Source organism: Panulirus ornatus, chromosome 64 (assembly GCF_036320965.1).
Source record: "Panulirus ornatus isolate Po-2019 chromosome 64, ASM3632096v1, whole genome shotgun sequence".
Lineage (NCBI taxonomy): Eukaryota > Metazoa > Arthropoda > Malacostraca > Decapoda > Palinuridae > Panulirus > Panulirus ornatus.
The window spans coordinates 21,654,911-21,681,038 of NC_092287.1; the positions used below are offsets into that span (position 1 = coordinate 21,654,911).

Below are 26,128 nucleotides of genomic sequence, written 5' to 3' on the forward strand. Positions count from 1 at the left end.
AAGTTACTTTTTTTCGTTCTACTTTTAATCAATTCTTGATGGACCAACGTTCTTTGGTCCTTTTTATTCTCCTTTTTTGTATCTTTTCAGGTTTTCATTTTAATACACTTACTTTAAGTACAATAATCTCAATACAGTAACCTTTCAAACAGTGTCCTCTTGAAAAATTTTGGTGTGACCAAAGGTCATTTTGAGAAAGATGATATCTCATTTCACCATGAAGACTCAGAAAGAGACTGAGACTGAAACTGAATGTCTTTCAACAACCTGAAGGAGAAAGAGAATCTCTTATGTCTGTGCTTCAACCTCAAGTCAAGCAACTGGAGCTAATAGCAGAAGAAATGAACCCAGTAACCCTTTTGCCATACCTGGACAAATACTTTGAATACATGGGCCGCAAGGGTGAGCAGATCCTGGAATTCAAGTGCTTGCTGCGTCTGCCGAACAAAAACTTACCTCTTGACAAGCAACAAGTCAAAACAATCACAAACACCATGTCTCCAGATGCCACTCTCATGCCTAGAACGAGCTGACTGGTGCATCAAATTTTAGGGAGCATAAAAAGATGTTTTGGAAGGAGGTAAATAAAGTGCATAAGACAAGAGAACAAATGGGAACATCGGTGAAGAGGGCTAATGGGGAGGTAACAACGAGTAGTGGTGATGTGAGAAGGAGATGGAGTGAGTATTTTGAAGTTTTTTTAATGAGTTAGATGATAGAGGGGCAGATATAGGGTGTTTTGATTGAGGTGGTGTGTGAAGTGAGAGGGTCATGGAGAATGATTTGGTAAACAGAGAAGTAGTGGAAGCTTAGCAGAAGATGAAAGCCAGCAAGGTGGTGGGTTGGATGGTATTGCAGTGGAATATATTTAAAAAATGGGGTGATTGTGTTGCTGACTGGTTGGTGAGGATATTCAATGTATGTATGGCTCATGGTAAAGTGCTTGAGGATTGGCAAAATGCATGCATAGTGCCACTGTACAAAGGCAAAGGAGATAAAGGTGAATGTTCAAATTACAGAGGTACAAGTTTGTTGAGAAATCCTGGGAAATTATATGGGAGGGTACTGATTGAGAGGGAGAAGGGATGTACAGAGCATCAGATTGGGGAAGAGCAGTGTGGTTTCAGAAGTGATAGAGGATGTATGGAGTAGGTGTTTGCCTTGAAGAACGTATGTGAGAAATACTTAGAAGAAAAACAAATGGATTTATATGTAGCATTCATGGATCTGAAGAAGGTACATGATAGAGTTGATAGAGATGCTCTGTGCAAGGTACTAAGAGTATATGGTGTGGGAGGCAAGTTGCTGGAAGCAGTGACAAGTTTCTATCGAGGCTATAAGGTATGTGTATGAGAAGGAAGAGAGGAAAGTGAATGGTTCTCAGTGAATGTTGGTTTGCGGCAGGGGTGCGTGATGTCTCCATGGTTGTTTAATTTGTTTGTGGATGGGGTTGTTAAGGAGGAGAATGCAAGAGTTTTGGAGAGAGGGGAAATTATGCAGTCTGTTGTGGATGACAAGGCATGGGAAGTGAGTCAGTTGTTGTTTGCTGATGATAGAGCTCTGGTGGCTGATTCGGGTGAGAAACTGCAGAAGCTGGTGACTGAGTTTGGTAAAGTGTGTGAAAGAAGAAAGCTGAGAGTAAATGTGAATAAGAGCAAGGGTATTAGGTACAGTAGGGTTGAGGGACAAGTCAATAGGGAGGTACAGTAGGGTTGAGGGACAAGTCAATAGGGAGGTAAGTTTGAATGGAGAAAAACTGGAGGAAGTGAAGTGTTTTACATATCTGGGAGTGGATTTGGCAGTGGATGGAACCATGGAAGAGGAAGTGAGTCACAGGGTGGAGGAGGGGGCGAAAGTTCTGGGAGCATTGAAAAATGTGTGGAAGGCAAAAATGAGTATGTTTGAAGGAATAGGGGTTCCAACACTGTTATATGCTTGCGAGGTGTGGGCTATAGATAGGGTTGTGTGGAGGAGGGTAGATGTGCTGGAAATGAGATGTTTGAGAACAATATGTGGTGTGAGGTGGTTTGATCGAGTAATCAATAATAGGGTAAGAGATATGTGGTAATAAAAAGAGTGTGGTTGAGAGAGCTGAAGAGGGTGTACTGAAATGCTTTGGTCACATGGAGAGAATGAGTGAGGAAAGATTGACAAAGAGGATATATATGTCAGAGGTGGAGGGAACGAGGAGAAGTGGGAGACCTAACTGGAGATGGAAGGATGGAGTGAAAAAGATTTTAAGTGATTGGGGCCTGAACATGCAGGAGGGTGAAAGGCATGCAAAGAATAGAGTGAATCGGAATGATGTAGTATACCTGGGTTGATGTGCCATCAATGGATTGAACTAGGGCATGTGAAGCGTCTGGGGTAAACCATAGAAAGTTTTGTGGGGCCTGGATGTGGAAAGGGAGCTGTGGTTTTGGTGCATGTTACATGACAGCTAGAGACTGAGTGTGAATGAATGTGGCCTTTGTTGTCTTTTCCTAGCACTACCTAGCACGCGTGTGGGGGGAGGGGGTTGTCATTTCATGTGTGGCGGGGTAGCGACAGGAATGAATAAAGGCAGCAAGTATGAATTATGTAAATGTGTATATATGGATACGTCTGTGTATGTATATATATATGTATACACTGAAATGTATAGGTATGTATATGTGTGTGTGTGTGTGTGTGTGTGGACGTGTATGTATATACATGTGTATGTGGGTGGGTTAGGCCATTCTTTCCTCTGTTTCCTTGCGCTACATCGCTAATGTGGGAGACAGCGAAAAAGAATGATAAAGAATATATATAATATATATATATATTATTTATATTTATTTACATCTCAATGTAAATTCTCGACTTCCACACATTCTTCAAGGCTCCCAGGATTTTCGCCCCCTCCCCCACCCTATGATTTACTTCCGCTTCCATGGTTCCATCCGCTGCCAAATCCACTCCCAGATATCTAAAACACTTTACTTCCTCCAGTCTTTCTCCATTCAAACTTACCTCCCAATTGACTTGACCCTCAACCCTACTGTACCTAATAACCTTGCTCTTATTCACATTTACTCCTAACTTTCTTCTTTCACACACTTTACCAAACTCAGTCACCAGCTTCTGCAGTTTCTCACATGAATCAGCCACCAGCGCTGTATCATCAGTGAACAACAACTGATTCACTTCCCAAGCTCTCTCATCCCCAACAGACTTCATACTTGCCCCTCTCTCCAAAACTCTTGCATTCACCTCCCTAACAACCCCATCCATAAACAAATTAAACAACCAAGGGGACATCACACACCCCTACAACAAACCTACATTCACTGAGAAACAATCACCACAGTGACATCACACAGCCCTGCCTCACACCTACATGTATCCCTAAACTTTCACTCAACTCTCATCCACTCTTATACATGCATTTCCCCCTCTATAGAAGGCTTTCACACCATCCAACAGTTGTCTCCCTACACCATGTGTCCTTACCACAACCCACAAAGCATTCCACTAGACTATGTCATATGCTTTCTCCAAATCCATAAAAGCTGCATACAACTTCTTACCTTTCACTGAATACTTTCCCATGGTCATCTTTCACACAAAAATCTGATCCACACATCCCACCTTTTGTAAAACCCACTTGCTCTTCATTCATTCTGCATTCAGTCATTTCCATCACTCTATCAATTAACATTCTTGCATACACTTTTCCTGGTATACTTAACAGACTCATTCCACTAAAATTGCTACATACATCCTTAGCTCTTTTTCTTTTGAATAAAGAAACAATAATAGCTTTCACCCAATCCTTAGACACAACCTTCTGTTTCCATGCTACATTACATATCAGATGCATCAACTCTATCAAACTTTCTCCTCCATACTTCAGCATTTCAGCTGTAATTCCATCCACTTTAGGTGCCTTTCCTACCTTCAGCCTCATTATTGCCCTTCTTACTCCCTATTTGCTAAAGGCCCTTGCACTTGTATCCTCTTCCTTCCATCGTCCATACCTAAGCACGTAACAACTGTTGCCTTCTCTTCTCCCATATTCATCAGTTCTTCAAAATACTCTTTCCATCTTCCTTTCATTTCCTCCTTTTGGTTCAGCAACTCCTTTTCCTTACTTTTCACATTAATATTTCCACTCTTGCATCCACCTCTTTCCTTTTTCACCTCCTTCTAATATAGTTTCTTATCATCCTGAAAATTTTCAATTAACTTTCTTCCAAAATCTTTCTCTAATCTTTCTTTGCTATCCTCTATCAGCTTACTGACATCCCACTTACATACTATATATTCTTCCCTCCTCCTTTGCTGAACTTCTGCTGGTAAATACTTACTGAGCAATCTACCATATGCCTTTTTCTTCTCTTCCACTGCAATTCTAATCTCTGTCACCATGCATTGCCCTTTTTATTCTTAAATCTCACAACCTTGTATCTAACTACTAATTCTACACCCTTTAACAGTATTTCTCTAAACATTTTAAACACCTCATTCACACATGACTGCAAACCTACATTCACTACACTTTCATCTAAGCTGTCCGTTTCCTTCTTTTCATACTCCGCCCAGCAATTTTTTCAATTCATCTTCTTGCTTGCCAACACTTTTACCTCTCCATTCTTCCTTACACCATACCTCCACTTGTCCCTGATCCTCATCACCACAAGAACCACAAAATGGTCAGTCTCCAAAGAATTCTATCATAATTCTTACACCTAACACGGCCTTTCTCAATCTTTCATCCACTGTCACACAGTCAATCAAAGCCTTTTGCTCTTTTCTTCCATCATTCCTCATCCATATATATCTGTGGATCACCTTGTTCTGAAAAAAGGTGTTTGCAAGGAATAAACTTCTCTCAGCTCAAATACCCTCATGACAACTTCCATTCTCATTTACTCTAGGCACTCCCCATTTACCAACTATCTCACCGATTTCATCACATCCCACTTTCACATTCATATTACTCAATACGACCACATTCCTCTCTTTCTCAAAACCCTTTTATACAGTCATTCAAATTTTTCCAGAAAAGCATTATTTCATCTTTACTTCATACAGTCTTCATATTCAGAAGGGCATATACACATACCTAAGCATACTTCACAATCCCAATCTTTCCTTTCACTCATACTATTCTTGATCCATTCCATCCATGCTGTGTAGCATCTTCCCACACTCTTGGTGATAGCAAAATTGCAAATCCTTCTTTCTCTCTTCCCTGATAATCTTCACTCATTCCTGTCCATACCAAACCTCCTTCCATGCCCTCCCATACCTTGCATTCATCATTTCCATTTTCACTCCACACACTCTGCCCAGGGATATAGGTTTTTTCCAGTCCCCAGCATATATAAGCTACAACTTTTAAACCTCTCTACAAGCTCCCTCCATTTACTCACACCAGTCATCCCATTTACATTCTGCACCACCACCTCAATCACTCATCTCTTTTAATCCTCTACATGAATGGTAAACTTCAGTGCCACTTCTTAGCCTTTTGAACCTCACCAATGAAAGGTCGCTGGCAGAGAACAAATCCAGCACAGTGTTTCCAGAAGCAGCGAGGCTCCAAAATTGTCAAAAAAATAAAAAGTCACAGCATTATCTGTCATCTATATCTCTGATGCCTGTTCCAATTGGAACTCCTCAAAGGGGTGGCCATGGCAACAGAGTCTTCATACCTAAAGAACTCCAGTGCCTCACCCCTAACACGCCACTGGCAGAGAGCAAGTCTAGCACAGTGTTTGCAGACGCTCCTATCTAATTTCCTAATGACTACTTCTTTCTAATGCTCTCACCTACTATTCATTCCTAATGTTTCTACCTAATAATCATCCCTAAATGTTCCTACCTACTACTTCTATCTACTGCTCTACCATTTTGCCAAAAGGCAGGGCTAGTGAATAGTGCTCACCACAGGAACATCTAGAGTTATGAAGAATGAGCTGTGTGAGTTAAGTGGTGTCAAGTGTTACATACGACAAAGAGATATTGTATGTTTGGGACAGAATGCCAGTAGTCCAAATGTTGGTGAGGCAAAAAGAAAAGACAGCTACCTGAGTCAGAGGAGTGCATCTTGACAACCACTAAAGTGCTGGCTCACTAAGCAGCTGTCTCTCACCCTCCTAATACTCAAGCAGGAAGTACTGGTAATATACCTCCCTGGTCATTGACTGCTTACCAAGTATAGCACACCTCAGGTGTCTGACTAAATCTAAAAGGATTGCCTTGATTGAATTGGGCAACAAATCTCCATTTTGTTACAATCCTAAGGGGTGTACTAATGAGGTCACCATGAGAAGGTGGGGTGAGACTTGGATACTCTAGTAAAAGCAGAGTATCCCCTTGAAGTACTGAAACTTGACAACTTTCCTGAATTTTAAGCATTTTCTTTTTTACTTTTCACAGTACCAGCATAAATGAGAAATACGGGAAACCTCTATGAAAAGGGACATGGTAAAGTTTAATGTGTAATCAATGTATAATGTGTACTGCTAAAGTAGTATGTGGAGGTATATACAGAAAAAGTAGATAATGAGAGAGAAGATGGAACTTCAGATGCACAGAGGTGGAAATAAGAACAAGCATATCAGGAAAAAAAGAAAACAGAAAATTAATGGGAAATGATAAAAGATATCTAAACATCTATCTACATCTCTAATCCTCATTCATTTCATGAATCCCCTTCCCTCTTTTTATAAGATGCCACAGCAGATATCTCAAAGCTGTCCCAGCCAAACACATTTCCAAGCATGTTTTATTCCCCGTCACACCTTCATGGAGCCTCTTCCCAAATGACTCTCCTACTTTTATCTCCTATGATGCTGGATGTCTTTTCTTCAGTCTGTTTACTTCTACTTCTTCCTCTTTTTTTCTTCAAGTTATCATCATGCATCCTTTCCACACGACTAAATCACTTCAAGGCATTTCTATCAAATCTATCTGTGACACAACCCCAATGGTTTCCTCTTTCTGACATCTCATTCACAATATACAGAAGCAATAATTAAACATCCCATCGGCTAATACCACAAGAACCCCTCAAATACATTATTTCAGCAACCTGAATCTTGGAGGCTGTCTGTCCCACTCCATGCTGACATTTCACACCTGTTAGGGGTTCGAGAACTATGCTGTCCTACAGTCTTTTTCACATGCACAGTCATATATTTCCCTCTCAAAATTCTACCAGTGGATTCAATCACCTTTAATCCTTTAATCCTTCAACAGCTTTCTCTCCACTTTCCCCTTCCCTGTGCCATGTTTGCATAAAATCAGACTTCAAATGCTTACTATCAATCATAAACTTTCACTTCAGTTCATGTTCCATTTTGTATACAAATGCACAAACTACCACTTCACTCTTTCTCATTTCACAATCTAACACCTTACTGCTACTATTTCTATATCCTTTGAGATAACAGGGATATAAATCCAAATATGACTACACATGTTAGATTTGTAAAAGAAAGCAAAGTATGAATAAATTGGAGGAAAAAGGAAAAAGAACCCAGAACAGGGTAACAGCTGAAGTGATGGAGATTTAAAAAGAGGACAAAAGATGTAGGGGACTGAAAGAATACTTACGTACCCTACTGGTAAGAGAAGAAGAAGTAGAGTATACCCCGGCCTCACGTACCCTACTTCCAACAGAAACATGGCTACTCAGTATCAGGTCCAATTGATTGATGCGCCACTGGAGACCAACAATTTCTTGTTCATACTTCCAATTGCGGTACAAGATGGTAGAAATAAAGATGCTCAAAATGAGGAGTCCACCCATCACCCATGCCAAGAGTCTCTGGTATCCTTCACTCCTGACAGGACATTTGAGCCCATCATAGCCACAATGAGGCTCATCCTCAATATCAACTATCTCAGCAGTAGCCATGAGGGAAGAGTTCTGTTGGAATTCAAAAATGAATAAATAATTTCACACAAACACACACACACACACACACACACACACACAAAATATCCAACAATGCCATAAACTTATGCTTTTTTAGGATTAGTTAACTAGCTAACATTATGACCAGTTCTGTATCATCTCATCTATCATTTTCAGCCAAACAGCTGCCTAAATTCAATAAATCATTCATTATTATCATTATCATTATTATCATCATTATCATTATCATCATGATTATCATTATCATCATCACACACACACACACACACACACACACACACACACACACAAACACTTAAAACATACTGATTTAGGACATAGTTAATGCAGACAGCATACATATATTTAAAAGGTTGTATGATAGTTAAGTTGTGCTGTATCAGCTTAAGTCTTAAGCTATTCTGTTGTAGAGATTGAGGCACCTTCTCTTAGTTCCCATGTTCCTTCCTCCCCACAGAGAGTTTGAATATAAACAAGCCTCCTTATAGTGAGTGCATACATAAACAATAAACATTGAAAGTTGTTGGAGTAATAATAATAATAAATCATTCCCTATCCAATCATTTGTAATGTATAACACTATCCCTTCTTTAAAATCCAAAAAACTCAGATTTAACTGGAAACATATACTTCAAAAAATCTTTAACAAAAATGTATCATCTAATAAGGAATGTTAAACCAATCAAAGTACGCTTAGAGGAACTACAGTATCTAGTACAATACAGTACTGTATATCATACTGAATCAATCAAAGAATATTCAAATTGTATAGTCATTATGACACATAAGATGTTTTCTTTGCCTTTCTGGATATCTCCAAAAAGCAACTGGTTGCTCACTGGAAGAGGTACACCTTTTTATGAGGGCCTTGTTACTGCCCTAAAGCCTTTGAAACTGTAGGCCTTGCATTTTCATCTTCACTTATCTGATGCTCTACTTCCTTGAAAGCCCATTAGGAATAGGATTTGAATGTGAATAATTGATTTCATTACATTTATATTTTCATCTCTGAAAGCATCATCAGGAACAATTTCATCATTAATTCTTTCAGGACATTTCAGCAATTGGTCTATGTGTCTTTTCCAAACAAAGCCATCAAAAACTTCCACTAAGTAATGCCTTTGTCCAAGTACTTCCTTCACTTTACCTTTCATCCATTTTTCTTCTCTATATAATTTCTTACAAGCACTGAATCACTCACTTTCAACACATGACAGCCAATTGAAACACCTCAGTTCGCCATGGACTCTTGCTCTACTTCTACTTTCTTTGTACAGGATTGGAATATTAAATCCAAATAACTGTGCAGTTTCCTTCCCAGAAGCAGCATAGATGGTGTGATTCCTGATATAGAATATGGAGTGATGCTACAGCAAAACAGGAATCTGTAGAACAGTCTCAGCATCCTGTTTTAATACTTCAGCTTGACGTAAAGCTGCCTTATGAATTTGAACTTTTCTTTCTGCATGACCATTCATAGAAGGTTCATATGCTGAGGATGCATGATGCAGAATACTGTTAGTCAAGCAGAAATCAGCAAACTCCTTTGAAGTGCATTGCATGCCATTATCTGTGATTAGAATCTTAGGTAAACTGTCTACTGAAAATTTCACAAAGAACTTTTACTGTAGCATCAACCATAGTATTCTTCATTTGAACCACTTCATGATACTTACTATAAGCATCTACAAGTATAAAGTACATCTTACCAGAGACTGGACTTACAAAATTAGCATGAAGTCTTGACCAAGGCTGCAATGGAAAAGGATAAACTTGTAGAGCAGGCATATCTACCCTTATGGACTGACATATTGACTGGGCTATCATACACAGGACCTTAACACTGCTTTCATTTTTCTCATTTTGAAGTATGTCTCCTTGCAGTGAAATGAGAATTATGACACAAAGTCCCCACAGAGAACACACTTGTTCAATAATGGTTTCATATTGACGCTGTATGAAAGGTCATAAACTTATATCCCACTTATTGGACTTGGCCATCCACATGGAGCATATTTCAGAATCTTGGATAATATTGGATCTATTGCAGCTTTCCCTTGATCATTAGATGTGTTACAGTTGTGAGGACATCTGTTTCAAAGCAGCATCAATTTACATTCACACTGTCACAGCTCACTTTTGTAGCCAGAGGGATTCTTGCTACACTATCTGCATCAACATGAGCAGCCATGTTTCTGTATTCAATCTCGTGGTTGTATAAAGCTAACTCAAGTGCCCACCTTTGGAGTCTGGCAGATGCATATAGGAACAAATTTCTTGGGGCTGAACAAGGAAACCAATGGGCAGTGATTTGTAATCAACATGAGCTGCCAGCCATAAAGGAACTGTCTGAATTTTTCTTCACCTAACTGAGAATAGTTTTTCTGAGGATCTTTTAATGTTCACGAAGCAAAAGCAACTGGTCAGTATAATCCATCAATAACATGTGACAATACAGCACCAATACCATATGAAGAAGCATCTCATGAAAATTACAATGGCAAAGAGTCATCACAGGGAAAAAGAGTATCTGAATGCAGCACGAAGATTTCTGCCATAAAGAAAGCTTTATCCTTTACCTTTGTCCAAACCCACTGAACACCTATTTCAAGCATTCTATTCTGGGGTGAAAGTACAGTGGAATATTTTCAGAAATCTGGAATACAACATTATCAGGCTAAGGAAGGATTTTAAGGCTGTTCCATCTTTGAGGGTGGAGCTTGACTTATGGGAAGCAGTTTATGCCCTCAGCATCTAATCTGAAACATGACTCGTGCAATCTTTGCACGCCTTTATGCAGAATAATCAGGTGATCCTTTTTGTCTTTTCTCACAATGAGGATATCATACTAACACAAAACCTTTGGAATGTCAGAAGGCATAGAATTCATCATTCCCTGAAAAATAGCAAGGCCAGAGTGAATATCATTAGCAAGCTCTTAAAGACAAGAAGGCCAATATAACTGCTGATAGTAAGATATTTTTGAGATTCGGTTGCAATCGGAATTTGATGGTATAATTGCAACAAGTCCAACTCACTATACACAGAACTTCTCAAAGCTGAATGTAAATTTTCAACCTTTGGAATAAGGTGCTTTACTGCATTTGCACAATTGTTGTAAGTTACACTAAAACTACCATGCACTCTGATTCTATCTGAATTCTTTTAACAGATACAATGGGAGCAGCACCAAATAGGGCATATGAAACTCTCTGTTACTCCATTGCTTTCCATTTTCAGTAACTCCTATTTTAATCTGAACTGAAAAGCATACAGTTCTGGTCTGGCTTTGTGAAATTTTAAATTTACTGAAATACTGAATTTAACATCTAGACCTTTAAAACAGCTTAGCTCATCCTTAAACAATTCACTTTAGTTTTCTAGGATAGTGGGAACAACTGGAACATCTTTATAGTCATGAAGAAGATTTACAGAGAATACATTTGCCCAATCAGGTAATTTGAACAACCAGTTTCTTCCTAGCAAAGTACATGTACCTTTTAGAGTAATCACCAGGGAAAGTTTGAATTGCATCTCTTTGTAATAAATTTCCACTTCTATTTCACATAATGGTTTAAGGTCTTCACCAGTATAAGTGAGGAGATGTACTTTCAATGGCTTTAATGATAACCTAGGAAAATATTTCTCATACAACTCCTTAGGGGCAACAGAAATGGCACAACCTCAATCTAAATGTATGGTAACATCATTCTTTTCAAGTCTCAAAGAAATATTAATGGGAGGTTTTGCAACAGTACCAGTATGTACAGAATCTACGGTGTGTATTGGATCTTTATGTTGTAACACATCTTGTATTTCATTGTCTTCAACCCTTATTGTGTGATTATTCTTCCAGTTATGTGTGGCAGTGATGTGTCCCTTGATGTACTTGCTACACACAGAGTTAGAATTGGCGCTGTCCTCTCTAGTGCCCTTGTTTTGCATGAGAAGCAATTGTATGTGTTGAAGGCTTGACTGAAAATTTTCCTTCCCCAGCAGCAGAGTGGTAATACTGCTTGGAAACGGTTCCTACATTGCATACTGGCTGTGGTGACTTTCTTAAATGCTGGAGCTTTTTCATCACTATCCACAGCTTGAACTTGGTGAGCAGGAACACTTTGATTCCAGAAATTCTGCATCTCAATACCAGCAACTTCCTGAGCTTGGATTATTTGCAAACATTGTTCAAAAGATCTTTTGGATGTAATCGGCTTCTTCTGGGTCTAAGCACTGCAGATCCCACTCACAAAAGTGATCTCTCAATGATCTTGTGAAAAACTGGCTAAATGTTGCAGCTATGTCTCTTGGATAAGCCCTGTAATTTGTAATGGACTCATTTGCCCCAAAGTGCATTTGTAGAATTTAAGAGTTTCAGCAGTGTGAAGTCTCTTGGACTTGTAATGGTCAGTCAGTAATTTAGTTACTCCATTAAAAGTCTGTTCCTTGGGTAACGTTGGTTTGCATAATCTTGAATTAACTTGTAAATACAAGCTCTTATTCAGGACAGTTATCAGGACAAACACTTTCCTTTACTAGCAGCTTGAATTGTGGCATCATTGGCATCAGCCAGATAAGTGTTAATCTCATTTGCAAAGAAACATTGCTTTAATTGAAAGCATCAATGTGGCAAGCAAGCCTTGAACTGCCATTTCAGGATAGCACTGAAGTTGAGAATCAGGCTGATTCTTCAAACTCACCTTTTTATGTTAATGCACTATTTCAAAGTGACTCTGGTAGTACTGTAAGCCTTACTATACAAAGCAATCCCTGCTTGTCAACTAAATTCTGTGCTGTATCACTTTCTTAAAGCCATTTCTGTTGCAGACATTAAGGCACCGTCTTCTAGTTACTGTGTTTATTTGCCCCCTCCTCACTGAGATTATAGATATAATCAAGCCTCCCTACAGTCAGTGTACATAAAAACAACAGACAATTAAGTAAAATAAATACAGATATTGCAGTAATAGTAATATATCATTCCTTATACAGTTTTTGTAACATGTAACAAAACTCTTCAAGAGATGGGGCTCCCACGAGTGTAAAACTCTCTCTCCATATAACACAAAGAGGTAATCGCAAATAATTAATTACACACACACACACACACACACACACACACACACACACACCCACATACACACATAAGGAAAGAGCAAAGAAAATAAAGCCAATAATAAGAAGGCACAGTCTAATGTATTAAAAGCTGTGCATCTAGAGGAAAAACTTCATGACTATGCTGGACAAGACATTGCAGGAGCATTATAAGGAAACTTTCAAATAGAGGAAAGGACAAAAGTGCACATTGAATCTACTGGAACAATATCAAAAGCTGATCAGGTAGAAAAAAAAAGGACAAAAACACACAAAAAGACTGATGAAAGAAAAGAGCAGGGAAGATCAGAGGCAAATATGGAAGTGAATCAACAATGTTAAGACTGAAGGTGAGGAACATTGACTCAGGGAGACACAAACAAAGGTACACAGGATATAGAGCAAAGAGGTTGAAAAAGTAATATGTTCTGACAGAGATGAAGCAGTCAAGGAAATGTATGGGCTAGTTGATGTATGGTTTATAAAAGTACACAGACTACAGGACCAGTGCTTGATAATTAAAAGAGACATTACAAGAAAAGGTTGGACTACAGAGGTTGACACTACAATACTGACTAATTTTGCTGAAAAAAGGTGGGCACAAAAATTAGAAAGTTCAGTAAAGCAAGAGGATGATAACTGTAAAATCACTGATTATATTTGGACTGGAAGAAAATCATAAATCAGATAAGAAAGAGGGAAAAGAAGGAGGCAATGTATATCAAACAAGTGCTAGAGGCTGTAAGACTGCTAGATGTGACTTCTGTGATAAAGGTATGGAGAAGGATCGGAAGTTGTAACCAAAATGCACAAGGGCAACCAGTTATGGTCATTTGACTTGGAGTCCTCTAGCCTGGGAGTACTTAGAAAAGCTAAGAATCTTAAAGGCATGGTAGAATTCTGTGGGATATTCATCAAGTGTGATAAATCAAAGGAAAACAGGAAGAAAAGAGAAGAGTACATTGAGAAGACAAAAACTGGAGATTCCAGACATGGCAAGAGGATGGAGTAGCCCTGCTATAACTGCAGATAGGACAGGAGTGTTAAGAGATGGTAATGTCAGACTGAAAATAGTGTATTCAAATGTGGATTAGTAAATAGTTAGTGGTAAAGAACTGGAATTCAAGGATTGTATAAAGAAAATTATACCTGATATTACTGGAGTCATAGACACTGAGCTTACCACAGAGATGAGCTCTCACCCATTCTGCCCAGAGGGCATATTTGACTATGTAGTAAACAAGGACATTAAAAGAGAAGTGAGATATCACATAAAGAGGAGATATGTTCATAGAAACTACACAAATCTCAATAATTTCTATGGTTATGTAGACTGGGAAATGGAATTCAGTAGTCAGGAACCAGGGCACTCTGTTGAGAGGTTCTGCGAAATTTACAGTGAGGGAGTAAAGGCATGGGTACCTCAAACCTCAAATACAGAGGGAATGGTAAGAAAGAGAAAGAATAGTGTAATAAAATATATCATAAAGCAAAGGAGCTTTGAGAGGTGAAGCAGTCAAGACACAGATGGTACTATAGCCAGCTATCACTGACAAGGCAAAAGAGAGCATGGAACAAGTACAGCAGGATAAAGAAAGAGGAACAAGGAAACTATGAAAAGAACATTGTGGTCAGGGCAGCTGAACATCTAAAACTATTTCAAAAATCTATCAGGAGCCAGATGTCAATCATAGAACAGCTAATCAGGCTAAGGGATTTGGAGGGAGATATTGTAGAGGATGATGTAAGGATATGCAAGGAACTGAAAAAATTTTTTTTACTGAGGAAGACATTAAAACCCCAACACCACTGAGATGGAATGGAGAGAAAGTTTTGGAAATTATTGAGATGTCTAGAAAAGATACTCAAAGAATACTAAAAGGACATGACTCATATAAAGTTCATGTTTTGATGAAATTTTATATGTGCTAAAAAGGTGTGCAAATACATAAGATGAAACACTTGAAATACTGTTCAAGATGTCACTGGAGAGAAGCATTGAGCTAAGAGAATGGAAAAAGGCAAACATCATACCTATATATAAGAAAGGGATTGGAAAAAGGCAAACATCATACCCACATACAAGAAAGGGATTGAAAAAAAGATAAACATCACGCCTATATATAAGAAAGGAGACTGGAAACAGGCAATGAACTACAGATAAGTCCCTGAGTGTGGTGTATAAGGTTCTCGAAAAGTTATTAGATAGCAAGTGGCTGACTTTCTGCAGAGGAGAAATTTCCTAAGTGAGGGACAGCATGGTTTTAGGGAATGGACGTCGTGAGTAACTAACCTCTTAGAGTTTTACAAGGGAATGATCATGATCAGTCTACAAAAGGGAAGGCTGGGTGGACTGTCTGTATCTGGACTGCTAGAAGGTATTTGACATTTTACCACATAGGAAACTTGATTTTGATGATGAATCACCAAACAAGAACAAGAAGGAAGCATCTTTGTTGGAAAGAGAATTATCTCAATGGGAGGGTTTATCTCAAGGGGAGGGATCAAAGAACACATGTCAGAGAAGCCTTTGCCTAATGGACTGAAGTGACCAGCAGAGTGCCACGGGGTTTGATTCTGGGATCATTCCTCTTCTTGATCTAAACTGATGACTTGTCTGAAGGTACTGAATCCTACCTGAATAAGTTTGCAAATGATGCTAAAGTCATGAGGGAAGTGAAAGCAAAGAGGAGTGCATCAACTTACAGGACCTAAAAAGACTCTAAAATGTGGTTGATGAAATTCAAACCAAGCAAGTGTAAAGAAATAAGAATGGAGCAAAGCAAAAGGTAGCCTCAATTTGATCCTACAAAAGGCCAAAACTAGAATAAGCCTCTCAGCTTTGGTTACGATACCTAAAGAAGCACAAAGGACTCACAGAGAAGGTCCAAAGGAAGGCAACAAAGATGGTACCAGAATTAAGAGAGGTAAGCTACAGACAATGGTTTGAGGTTTCAAATTTGCCTATCTTGGAAGAGAGAACATGTAACAATCATTACCTTTTAAAAAGTGATAAACAAAGTGGATAAAGGACAGTATTTTAAGAGACAAAGGGATAGAGGAATCAGAGGATGTAACATGAAGAAAGAAACTTATCAATAAGGATGTAAAGAAATACTCTTATAGTATAAGAAGAAAGGATGATTGGTACAGACTAACTGAGAAAATGGTTGATGCAGACAGCATATATAAATTCGAGAGGTTGTAAGATACTAGAAAGTGTTCAAGAAATGGGTCTCCATGGGCATAAAACTCCTACCCTGTACAGTACAATTAGGTAATTACAAAAATGGAACAAAGGACACATGTCAGGAGAACCTTCTTCAAATGGGTGGGGATCACCAGTGGAACGACCTAGGGTTCTGTTCTATAACCAATACTCTTCTCAATCCATGTGAATGACATGCCTGAAGGTATACACTCCTACCTGAACATGTTCCAGGTTATGAAAAAGTCATGAGAGGGGAATGAAAAGCATGGAGGACTGCTTCAGCTTGCAAGGGAACCTAAACAGATTCTAAAGCTGGTATGATACTTGGATAAAGAAATTCAACCACATTCAACTAATGTAAAGTACTGTATTGGGAAAAGGGCCATATGAAAAACAATCAAAAAAATCTTGTGAAAATTAAAATGTTAAATGGCTATATAAGTGAAACGAAATGAAAAAAGAATGGAATTTCCAAAACAAAGAGTGACAGCAGTGTTTGCATAACTTAATACAAAGACCATCCTATGCTGATCTTTTAACATTAATATAAACAGATATAAATATCAACATATTACATAGAAAAAAGGGTTAAGATACAGGTTTCCACAAATTAGACTGTTCCAATAAAGTCTGGATACAGACAACCCTCATCATTTTCATCTCTCCTAAGATCAGTATTATCAATGAGACAACTCACCTCACTATAGTAGTCACTGATCTTGTAAAGGCACTTAGTGCAGTGAAATTTGTCCATACTGAGATCTGGGCAGTCAGAAAAATAGTAGACACTGTACTTGCCTTCACTAGATGCATTTACATTCATAGTCAAGTTGAATCCCAGTAAACCTGAAAAAATTATAAAACTTGAAATTGTCGAAGGGAAAACTTACCTGAAATTACATATAAGCAATAAAGTTATGTAAAGGATTATTAGGGACTTGTTAGCAACCATGTTAACAGCTCTGCATTTCTGCTAAATATCGTTTCATTACCTGAAAAGAAATCTATTAAACTATGTTACAGAGCTAACAGTTGAGTGGCAGTCTTTTTTTTTATCTATTTTGAAGTATGACCATGTACCTGTGGAAGAAATGTCATATCTTCAATGAAGGTTAGACTTCCCTCAGGGAGGAACTCTAAAGATGATGTGATATTTCTTTTCTTCACAGCAGGAAGTTCCATAAAAGAATTGCTTTTAAAAACAATTTGCCATGCCTCAATACACTCTTACATCTATCTATCTATCTGGCTCCCATTCCCTAAGGAACTCCCATCAAGGGAGTGGCCACAGCTAAAGAGACTCCATTTATCCCTGTCCTACATGCCTCCCTTGCATACACAATTCCAAAGACTCTTCCACCATTTCTCTCCCTCCAGTACTTTTCCACTCTATTTCCTCATCTCACACTTGATCTTCCTCTCACACCAATCTCTTCAATCATACCATCATACACTCTCCTAGTAAACTCCCTATCTTGCATTCTTTCTACATGTCCAAGTCACCTCAAAGTATCATCTTTCACTAACACTTCCACTCCCTTTGCACTCCCTGCCATAACAAGTCTCTTAATCACCCCCTTATTTCTTAATCTACTCCATCTAGTCATACCACATGCTCCTTTCGAATGGTTAATTTCCACAGCCTAGACTCTTGACCATTGTGACTCATTCCATGTTCATGTTTTGGATGCATAGGTCAGGGTCAGAAGGATGAAGCTGTCCCTTAATCCTTCTTCACTTCTATACTTACAATAATTACAGCTATACCCTTCATTATTCTATTAAGGACTCATAACTCTACTACACTGTACTGCTCTCTCCCTTATCCCTTTTTCCATATCACCAAACTTGCCCAAGATAGCTCCTAAATACTTAAATTCCCTCACCTCTTCCATTCTTTCTCTTCCAATATCTATAGCACAGTTTTGTACATTTTCTTCTTTCACTCTACAGAGCTTTGCAAAATCTATACTTTCAGTCTATTTCCTTACAAGCACCACTTCTTTATTTCACACACTTACAACTTCTCTTCAATCACAGCAAACAACACAGTATCATCTGCAAACAGGCTTGTCACTAGCCACCATAACTCACCACCACAGTCCATTTCTGTGCCCCTTTTCCTTAGTTTTCCTTTCACCTCTCCTATCACTCTATCCACTTTACTACTGCTTCATCGGCAACCTGGCTGACCCACAGGGGTGGTGGATGGCCGACCTGGGTGCCCCACGTCAAGTCAGCACTGTCCGGGTGTGGACGTGTGCCAACAACCACCTCCATCCGATGTTCAACTACGTGGACATCAGCCTGGGCAACAGCAGCAATTACAACAATCCCATGTTCGACTCCTTCCCCAGTGAGCCGCCCATGAGCAGGATGATGGTGACATTTACGGCGTCGCCTCCCGTGACCGGGCAGTACCTGAAGCTAAAGTCCCAGGGTGGAACCCACCCTATAGCCATCTGCCACATTGAGATCCTAGAGTAGGTGCTCACCCCCCACCCACCCATGCCAGCACCCCCATGCTGCCCGACTGCCCGCGCCCCCAGACCACGTGGGAAAGACGGCTAAGGTGAACTTCAGCCGATTACCTTCCTCTCAGAACTTGTGAACGTCGGAAACAACGTCTTTCGATGTCTGAGTCTCGTCCAAGGATCTAGGACTGTTCCATTCACTCAGGTGCCCTGTTGTCTCTTGTGGGACTGTCTGTGTAGTGGGAATGACCATCTGTTTTATGTATCACAAGGAACAAAGAAACATATATATATATATATATATATATATATATATATATATATATATATATATATATATATATATATATATATATATATACATATATATATATATATATATGAGTGTGAACGAATGGGGCCTTTGTTATCTTTTCCTAGCGCAACCTCGCACACTTGAGGGGGGAGGGGGATGGTATTTCATGTGTGGCAAGGTGGTGATGGGAATGAATAAAGGCAGACAGTGTGAATTGCGTGCATGGGTATATATGTATGTGTCTGTGTGTGTATATATATGTGTACATTGAGATGTATAGGTATGTATATTTGCGTGTGTGGATGTGTGTGTATATATATGTGTATGGGGGTGGGTTGGGCCATTTCTTTCTTCAGTTTCCTTGCGCTATCTCGCAAATGCGGGAGACAGCGACAAAGCAAAATAAATAAATAAATATAAGATAGAGTGGATAGACATGCTCTGTGGAAGGGATTAAGAATATATGGTGTGGGTGGCAAGTTGTTAGAAGCAGTGAAAAGTTTTTATCGAGGATGTAAGGCATGTGTACGTGTAGGTAGAGAGGAGAGTGATTGGTTCTCAGTGAATGTAGGTTTGCGGCAGGGGTGTGTGATGTCTCCATGGTTGTTTAATTTGTTTATGGATGGGGTTGTTAGGGAGGTGAATGCAAGAGTTTAGGAAAGAGGGGCAAGAATGAAGTCTGTTGTGGATGAGAGAGCTTGGGAAGTGAGTCAGTTGTTGTTCGCTGATGATACAGCGCTGGTGGCTGATTCATGTGAGAAACTGCAGAAGCTGGTGACTGAGTTTGGTAAAGTGTGTGAAAGAAGAAAGTTAAGAGTAAATGTGAATAAGAGCAAGGTTATTAGGTACAGTAGGGTTGAGGGTCAAGTCAATTGGGAGGTAAGTTTGAACGGAGAAAAACTGGAGGAAGTAAAGTGTTTTAGATATCTGGGAGTGGATCTGGCGGAGGATGGAACCATGGAAGCGGAAGTGAATCATAGGGTGGAGGAGGGGGCGAAAATCCTGGGAGCCTTGAAGAATGTTTGGAAGTTGAGAACATTATCTCGGAAAGCAAAAATGGGTATGTTTGAAGGAATAGTGGTTCCAACAATGTTGTATAGGTGGCGAGGCATGGGCTATGGATAGAGTTGTGCGCAGGAGGGTGGATGTGCTGGAAATGAGATGTTTGAGGACAATATGTGGTGTGAGGTGGTTTGATCGAGTTAGTAATGTAAGGGTAAGAGAGATGTGTGGAAATAAAAAGAGCGTGGTTGAGAGAGCAGAAGAGGGTGTTTTGAAATGGTTTGGTCACATGGAGAGAATGAGTGAGGAAAGATTGACCAAGAGGATATATGTGCTGGAGGTGGAGGGAACGAGGAGAAGTGAGAGACCAAATTGGAGGTGGAAAGATGGAGTGAAAAAGATTTTGAGTGATCGGGGCCTGAACATGCAGGAGGGTGAAAGGCGGGCATGGAATAGAGTGAATTGGATCGATGTGGTATACCGGGGTCGATGTGCTGTCAATGGATTAAATCAGGGCATGTGAAGCGTCTGGGGTAAACCATGGAAAGTTCTGTGGGGCCTGGATATGGAAAGGGAGCTGTGGTTTCGGGCATTATTACATGACAGCTAGAGACTGAGTGTGAACGAATGGGGCCTTTGTTGTCTTTTCCTAGCACTACCTCGCACACATGAGGGGGGAGGGGGATGTTATTCCATGTGTGTGGACGACGTGTATGTATATACATGTGTATGGGGGTGGGTTGGGCCATTTCTTTCATCTGTTTCCTTGCGCTACCTCGCAAACAGCGACAAAGCAAAATAGATAAATAAATAAATATATATATATATATATATATATATATATATATATATATATATATATATATATATATATATATATATATATAAATATATATATATATATTTTTTTTTTTTGCTTTGTCACTGTCTCCTGCGTTTGCGAGGTAAAGCAAGGAAACAGACGAAAGAAATGGGCCAACCCACCCCCATACACATGTATATACATACGTCCACACATGCAAATATACATACCTACACAGCTTTCCATGGTTTACCCCAGATGCTTCACATGCCCTAATTCAATCCACTGACAGCACTTCAACCCCGGTATACCACATCGATCCAATTCACTCTATTCCTTGCCCTCCTTTCACCCTCCTGCATGTTCAGGCCCCGATCACACAAAATCTTTTTCACTCCATCTTTCCACCTCCAATTTGGTCTCCCACTTCTCCTCGTTCCCTCCACCTCCGACATATATATCCTCTTGGTTAATCTTTCCTCACTCATTCTCTCCATGTGCCCAAACCATTTCAAAACACCCTCTTCTGCTCTCTCAACCACGCTCTTTTTATTTCCCCACATCTCTCTTACCTTACATTACAATTTGGTCTCCCACTTCTCCTCGTTCCCTCCACCTCCGACACATATATCCTCTTAGTCAATCTTTCCTCACTCATTCTCTCCATGTGCCCAAACCATTTCAAAACACCCTCTTCTGCTCTCTCAACCACGCTCTTTTTATTTCCACACATCTCTCTTACCCTTACGTTACTTACTCAATCAAACCACCTCACACCACATATTGTCCTCAAACATCTCATTTCCAGCACATCCATCATCCTGTGCACAAATCAATCCATAGCCCACGCCTCGCAACCATACAACATTGTTGGAACCACTATTCCTTCAAACATACCCATTTTTGCTTTCCGAGATAATGTTCTCGACTTCCACACATTCTTCAAGGCTCCCAGGATTTTCGCCCCCTCCCCCACCCTATGTTCCACTTCCGCTTCCATGGTTCCATCCACTGCCAGATCCACTCCCAGATATCTAAAACACTTTACTTCCTCCAGTTTTTCTCCATTCAAACTTACCTCCCAATTGACTCGACCCTCAACCCTACTGTACCTAATAACCTTGCTCTTATTCACATTTACTCTTAACTTTCTTCTTTCACACACTTTACCAAACTCAGTCACCAGCTTCTGCAGTTTCTCACATAAATCAGCCACCAGCGCTGTATCATCAGCGAACAACAACTGACTCACTTCCCAAGCTCTCTCATCCCCAACAGACTTCATACTTGCCCCTCTTTCCAAAACTCTTGCATTCACCTCCCTAACAACCCCATCCATAAACAAATTAAACAAATATATATATATATATATATATATATATATATATATATATATATATATATATATATATATATATATATATATATATATAATGGAAGTAAGGGGAGTGGGGGAGGAATGGGATGTATTTAGGGAGTCAGTGATGGATTGCGCAAAAGATGCTTGTGGGTTGATTAGAAAGGGTAGTGAGTGGTGGGATGAAGAAGTAAGAGTATTAGTGAAAGAGAAGAGAGAGGCATTTGGACGATTTTTGCAGGGAAAAAATGCAATTGAGTGGGAGATGTATAAAAGAAAGAGACAGGAGGTCAAGAGAAAGGTGCAAGAGGTGAAAAAAAGGACAAATGAGAGTTGGGGTGAGAGAGTGTCATTAAATTTTAGGGAAAATAAAAAGATGTTCTGGAAGGAGGTAAATAAAGTGCGTAAGACAAGGGAGCAAATGGGAACTTTAGTGAAGGGCGCAAATGGGGAGGTGATAACAAGTAGGGGTGATGTGAGGAGATGGAGTGAGTATTTTGAAGGTTGGTTGAATGTGTCTGATGATAGAGTGGCAGATATAGGGTGCTTTGGTCGAGGTGGTGTGCAAAGTGAGAGGGTTAGGGAAAACGATTTGGTAAACAGAGAAGAGGTAGTGAAAGCTTTGCGGAAGATGAAAGCTGGCAAGGCAGCAGGTTTGGATGGTATTGCAGTGGAATTTATTAAAAAAGGGGGTGACTGTATTGTTGACTGGTTGGTAAGGTTATTTAATGTATGTATGACTCATGGTGAGGTGCCTGAGGATTGGAGGAATGCGTGCATAGTGCCATTGTACAAAGGAAAAGGGGATAAGAGTGAGTGCTCAAATTACAGAGGTATAAGTTTGTTGAGTATTCCTGGTAAATTGTATGGGAGGGTATTGATTGAGAGGGTGAAGGCATGTACAGAGCATCAGATTGGGGAAGAGCAGTGTGGTTTCAGAAGTGGTAGAGGATGTATGGATCAGGTGTTTGCTTTGAAGAATGTATGTGAGAAATACTTAGAAAAGCAAATGGATTTGTATGTAGCATTTATGGATCTGGAGAAGGCATATGATAGAGTTGATAGAGATGCTCTGTGGAAGGTATTAAGAATATATGGTGTGGGAGGCAAGTTGTTAGAAGCAGTGAAAAGTTTTTATCGAGGATGTAAGGCATGTGTACGTGTAGGAAGAGAGGAAAGTGATTGGTTCTCAGTGAATGTAGGTTTGCGGCAGGGGTGTGTGATGTCTCCATGGTTGTTTAATTTGTTTATGGATGGGGTTGTTAGGGAGGTAAAGGCAAGAGTTTTGGAAAGAGGGGCAAGTATGAAGTCTGTTGGGGATGAGAGAGCTTGGGAAGTGAGTCAGTTGTTGTTCGCTGATGATACAGTGCTGGTGGCTGATTCATGTGAGAAACTGCAGAAGCTGGTGACGGAGTTTGATAAAGTGTGTGGAAGAAGAAAGTTAAGAGTAAATGTGAATAAGAGCAAGGTTATTAGGTACAGTAGGGTTGAGGGTCAAGTAAATTGGGAGGTGAGTTTGAATGGAGAAAAACTGGAGGAAGTGAAGTGTTTTAGATATCTGGGAGTGGATCTGACAGCAGATGGAACCATGGAAGCAGAAGTGGACCATAGGATGGGGGAGGGGGCGAAAATTCTGGGAGCCTTGAAGAATGTGTGGAAGTCGAGAACATTATCTCGGAAAGCAAAAATGGGTATGTTTGAAGGAATAGTGGTTCCAACAATGTTGTATGGTTGCGAGGCGTGGGCTATGGATAGAGTTGTGCGCAGGAGGATGGATGTGCTGGAAATGAGATGTCTGAGGACAATGTGTGGTGTGAGGTGGTTTGATCGAGTAAGTAACGTAAGGGTGAGAGAGATGTGTGGAAATAAAAAGAGCGTGGTTGAGAGAGCAGAAGAGGGTGTTTTGAAATGGTTTGGGCACATGGAGAGAATGAGTGAGGAAAGGTTGACCAAGAGGATATATGTGTCGGAGGTGGAGGGAACGAGGAGAAGAGGGAGACCAAATTGGAGGTGGAAAGATGGAGTGAAAAAGATTTTGTGTGATCGGGGCCTGAACTTGCAGGAGGGTGAAAGGAGGGCAAGGAATAGAGTGAATTGGAGCAATGTGGTATACCGGGGTTGATGTGCTGTCAGTGGATTGAATCAAGACATGTGAAGCGTCTGGGGTAAACCATGGAAAGCTGTGTAGGTATGTATATTTGCGTGTGTGGACGTATGTATATACATGTGTATGGGGGGGGGGTTGGGCCATTTCTTTCGTCTGTTTCCTTGCGCTACCTCGCAAACGCGGGAGACAGCGACAAAGTATAAAAAAAAAAAAAAAAAAAAATATATATATATATATATATATATATATATATATATATATATATATATATATATATAAGGCTCAGACTGGGGTGTCTAAATGTGTGTGGATGCAACCAAGATGTGAAAAAAGGAGAGATAGGTAGTATGTTTGAGGAAAGGATCCTGGATGTTTTGGCTCTGAGTGAAACGAAGCTCAAGGGTAAAGGGGAAGAGTGGTTTGGGAATGTCTTGGGAGTAAAGTCAGGGGTTAGTGAGAGGACAAGAGCAAGGGAAGGAGTAGCAGTACTCCTGAAACAGGAGTTGTGGGAGTATGTGATAGGATGTAAGAAAGTAAATTCTCGATTAACATGGATATAACTGAAAGTTGATGGAGAGAGATGGGTGATTATTGGTGCATATGCACCTGGGCATGAGAAGAAAGATCATGAGAGGCAAGTGTTTTGGGAGCAGCTGAATGAGTGTGTTAGTGGTTTTGATGCACGAGACCGGGTTATAGTGATGGGTGATTTGAATGCAAAGGTGAGTAATGTGGCAGTTGAGGGAATAATTGGTATACATGGGGTGTTCAGTGTTGTAAATGGAAATGGTGAAGAGCTTGTAGATTTATGTGCTGAAAAAGGACTGGTGATTGGGAATACCTGGTTTAAAAAGCGAGATATACATAAGTATGCGTATGTAAGTAGGAGAGATGGCCAGAGAGCGTTATTGGATTACGTGTTAATTGACAGGCGCGCGAAAGAGAGACTTTTGGATGTTAATGTGCTGAGAGGTGCAGCTGGAGGGATGTCTGATCATTATCTTGTGGAGGCTAAGGTGAAGATTTGTATGGGTTTTCAGAAAAGAAGAGTGAATGTTGGGGTGAAGAGGGTGGTGAGAGTAAGTGAGCTTGGGAAGGAGACTTGTGTGAGGAAGTACCAGGAGAGACTGAGTACAGAATGGAAAAAAGGTGAGAACAATGGAAGTAAGGGGAGTGGGGGAGGAATGGGATGTATTTAGGGAATCAGTGATGGATTGCGCAAAAGATGCTTGTGGCATGAGAAGAGTGGGAGGTGGGTTGATTAGAAAGGGTAGTGAGTGGTGGGATGAAGAAGTAAGATTATTAGTGAAAGAGAAGAGAGAGGCATTTGGACGATTTTTGCAGGGAAAAAATGCAATTGAGTGGGAGATGTATAAAAGAGACAGGAGTTCAAGAGAAAGGTGCAAGAGGTGAAAAGGAGGGCAAATGAGAGTTGGGGTGAGAGAGTATCATTTAATTTTAGGGAGAATAAAAAGATGTTCTGGAAGGAGGTAAATAAAGTGCGTAAGACAAGGGAGCAAATGGGAACTTTAGTGAAGGGCGCAAATGGGGAGGTGATAACAAGTAGTGGTGATGTGAGAAGGAGATGGAGTGAGTATTTTGAAGGTTTGTTGAATGTGTTTGATGATAGAGTGGCAGATATAGGGTGTTTTGGTCGAGGTGGTGTGCAAAGTGAGAGGGTTAGGGAAAATGATTTGGTAAACAGAGAAGAGGTAGTAAAAGCTTTGCGGAAGATGAAAGCCGGCAAGGCAGCAGGTTTGGATGGTATTGCAGTGGAATTTATTAAAAAAGGGGGTGACTGTATTATTCACTGATTGGTAAGGTTATTTAATGTATGTATGACTCATGGTGAGGTGCCTGAGAATTGGCGGAATGCG

General features: G+C 40.0%; 1 protein-coding gene across 10 annotated transcripts in view; it reads right to left on the bottom strand.

Annotated features, from left to right (window-relative positions):
• Positions 1 to 26,128, bottom strand: part of LOC139746342 (receptor-type guanylate cyclase Gyc76C-like) — a 366,650-nt gene that overhangs the window by 77,247 nt on the left and 263,275 nt on the right. For 8 of the 10 annotated variants that reach the window (XM_071657506.1, XM_071657505.1, XM_071657503.1 and 5 more), the window contains 2 exons: positions 16,912 to 17,060; positions 7,592 to 7,903 (listed from right to left, as the gene is read on the bottom strand). In XM_071657506.1, coding sequence (XP_071513607.1) covers positions 7,592 to 7,903; positions 16,912 to 17,060 — 461 coding nt within the window. The remainder of the gene's footprint in view (positions 1 to 7,591; positions 7,904 to 16,911; positions 17,061 to 26,128) is intronic. The other 2 variants (XM_071657507.1, XM_071657504.1) reach the window with 1 other exon arrangement.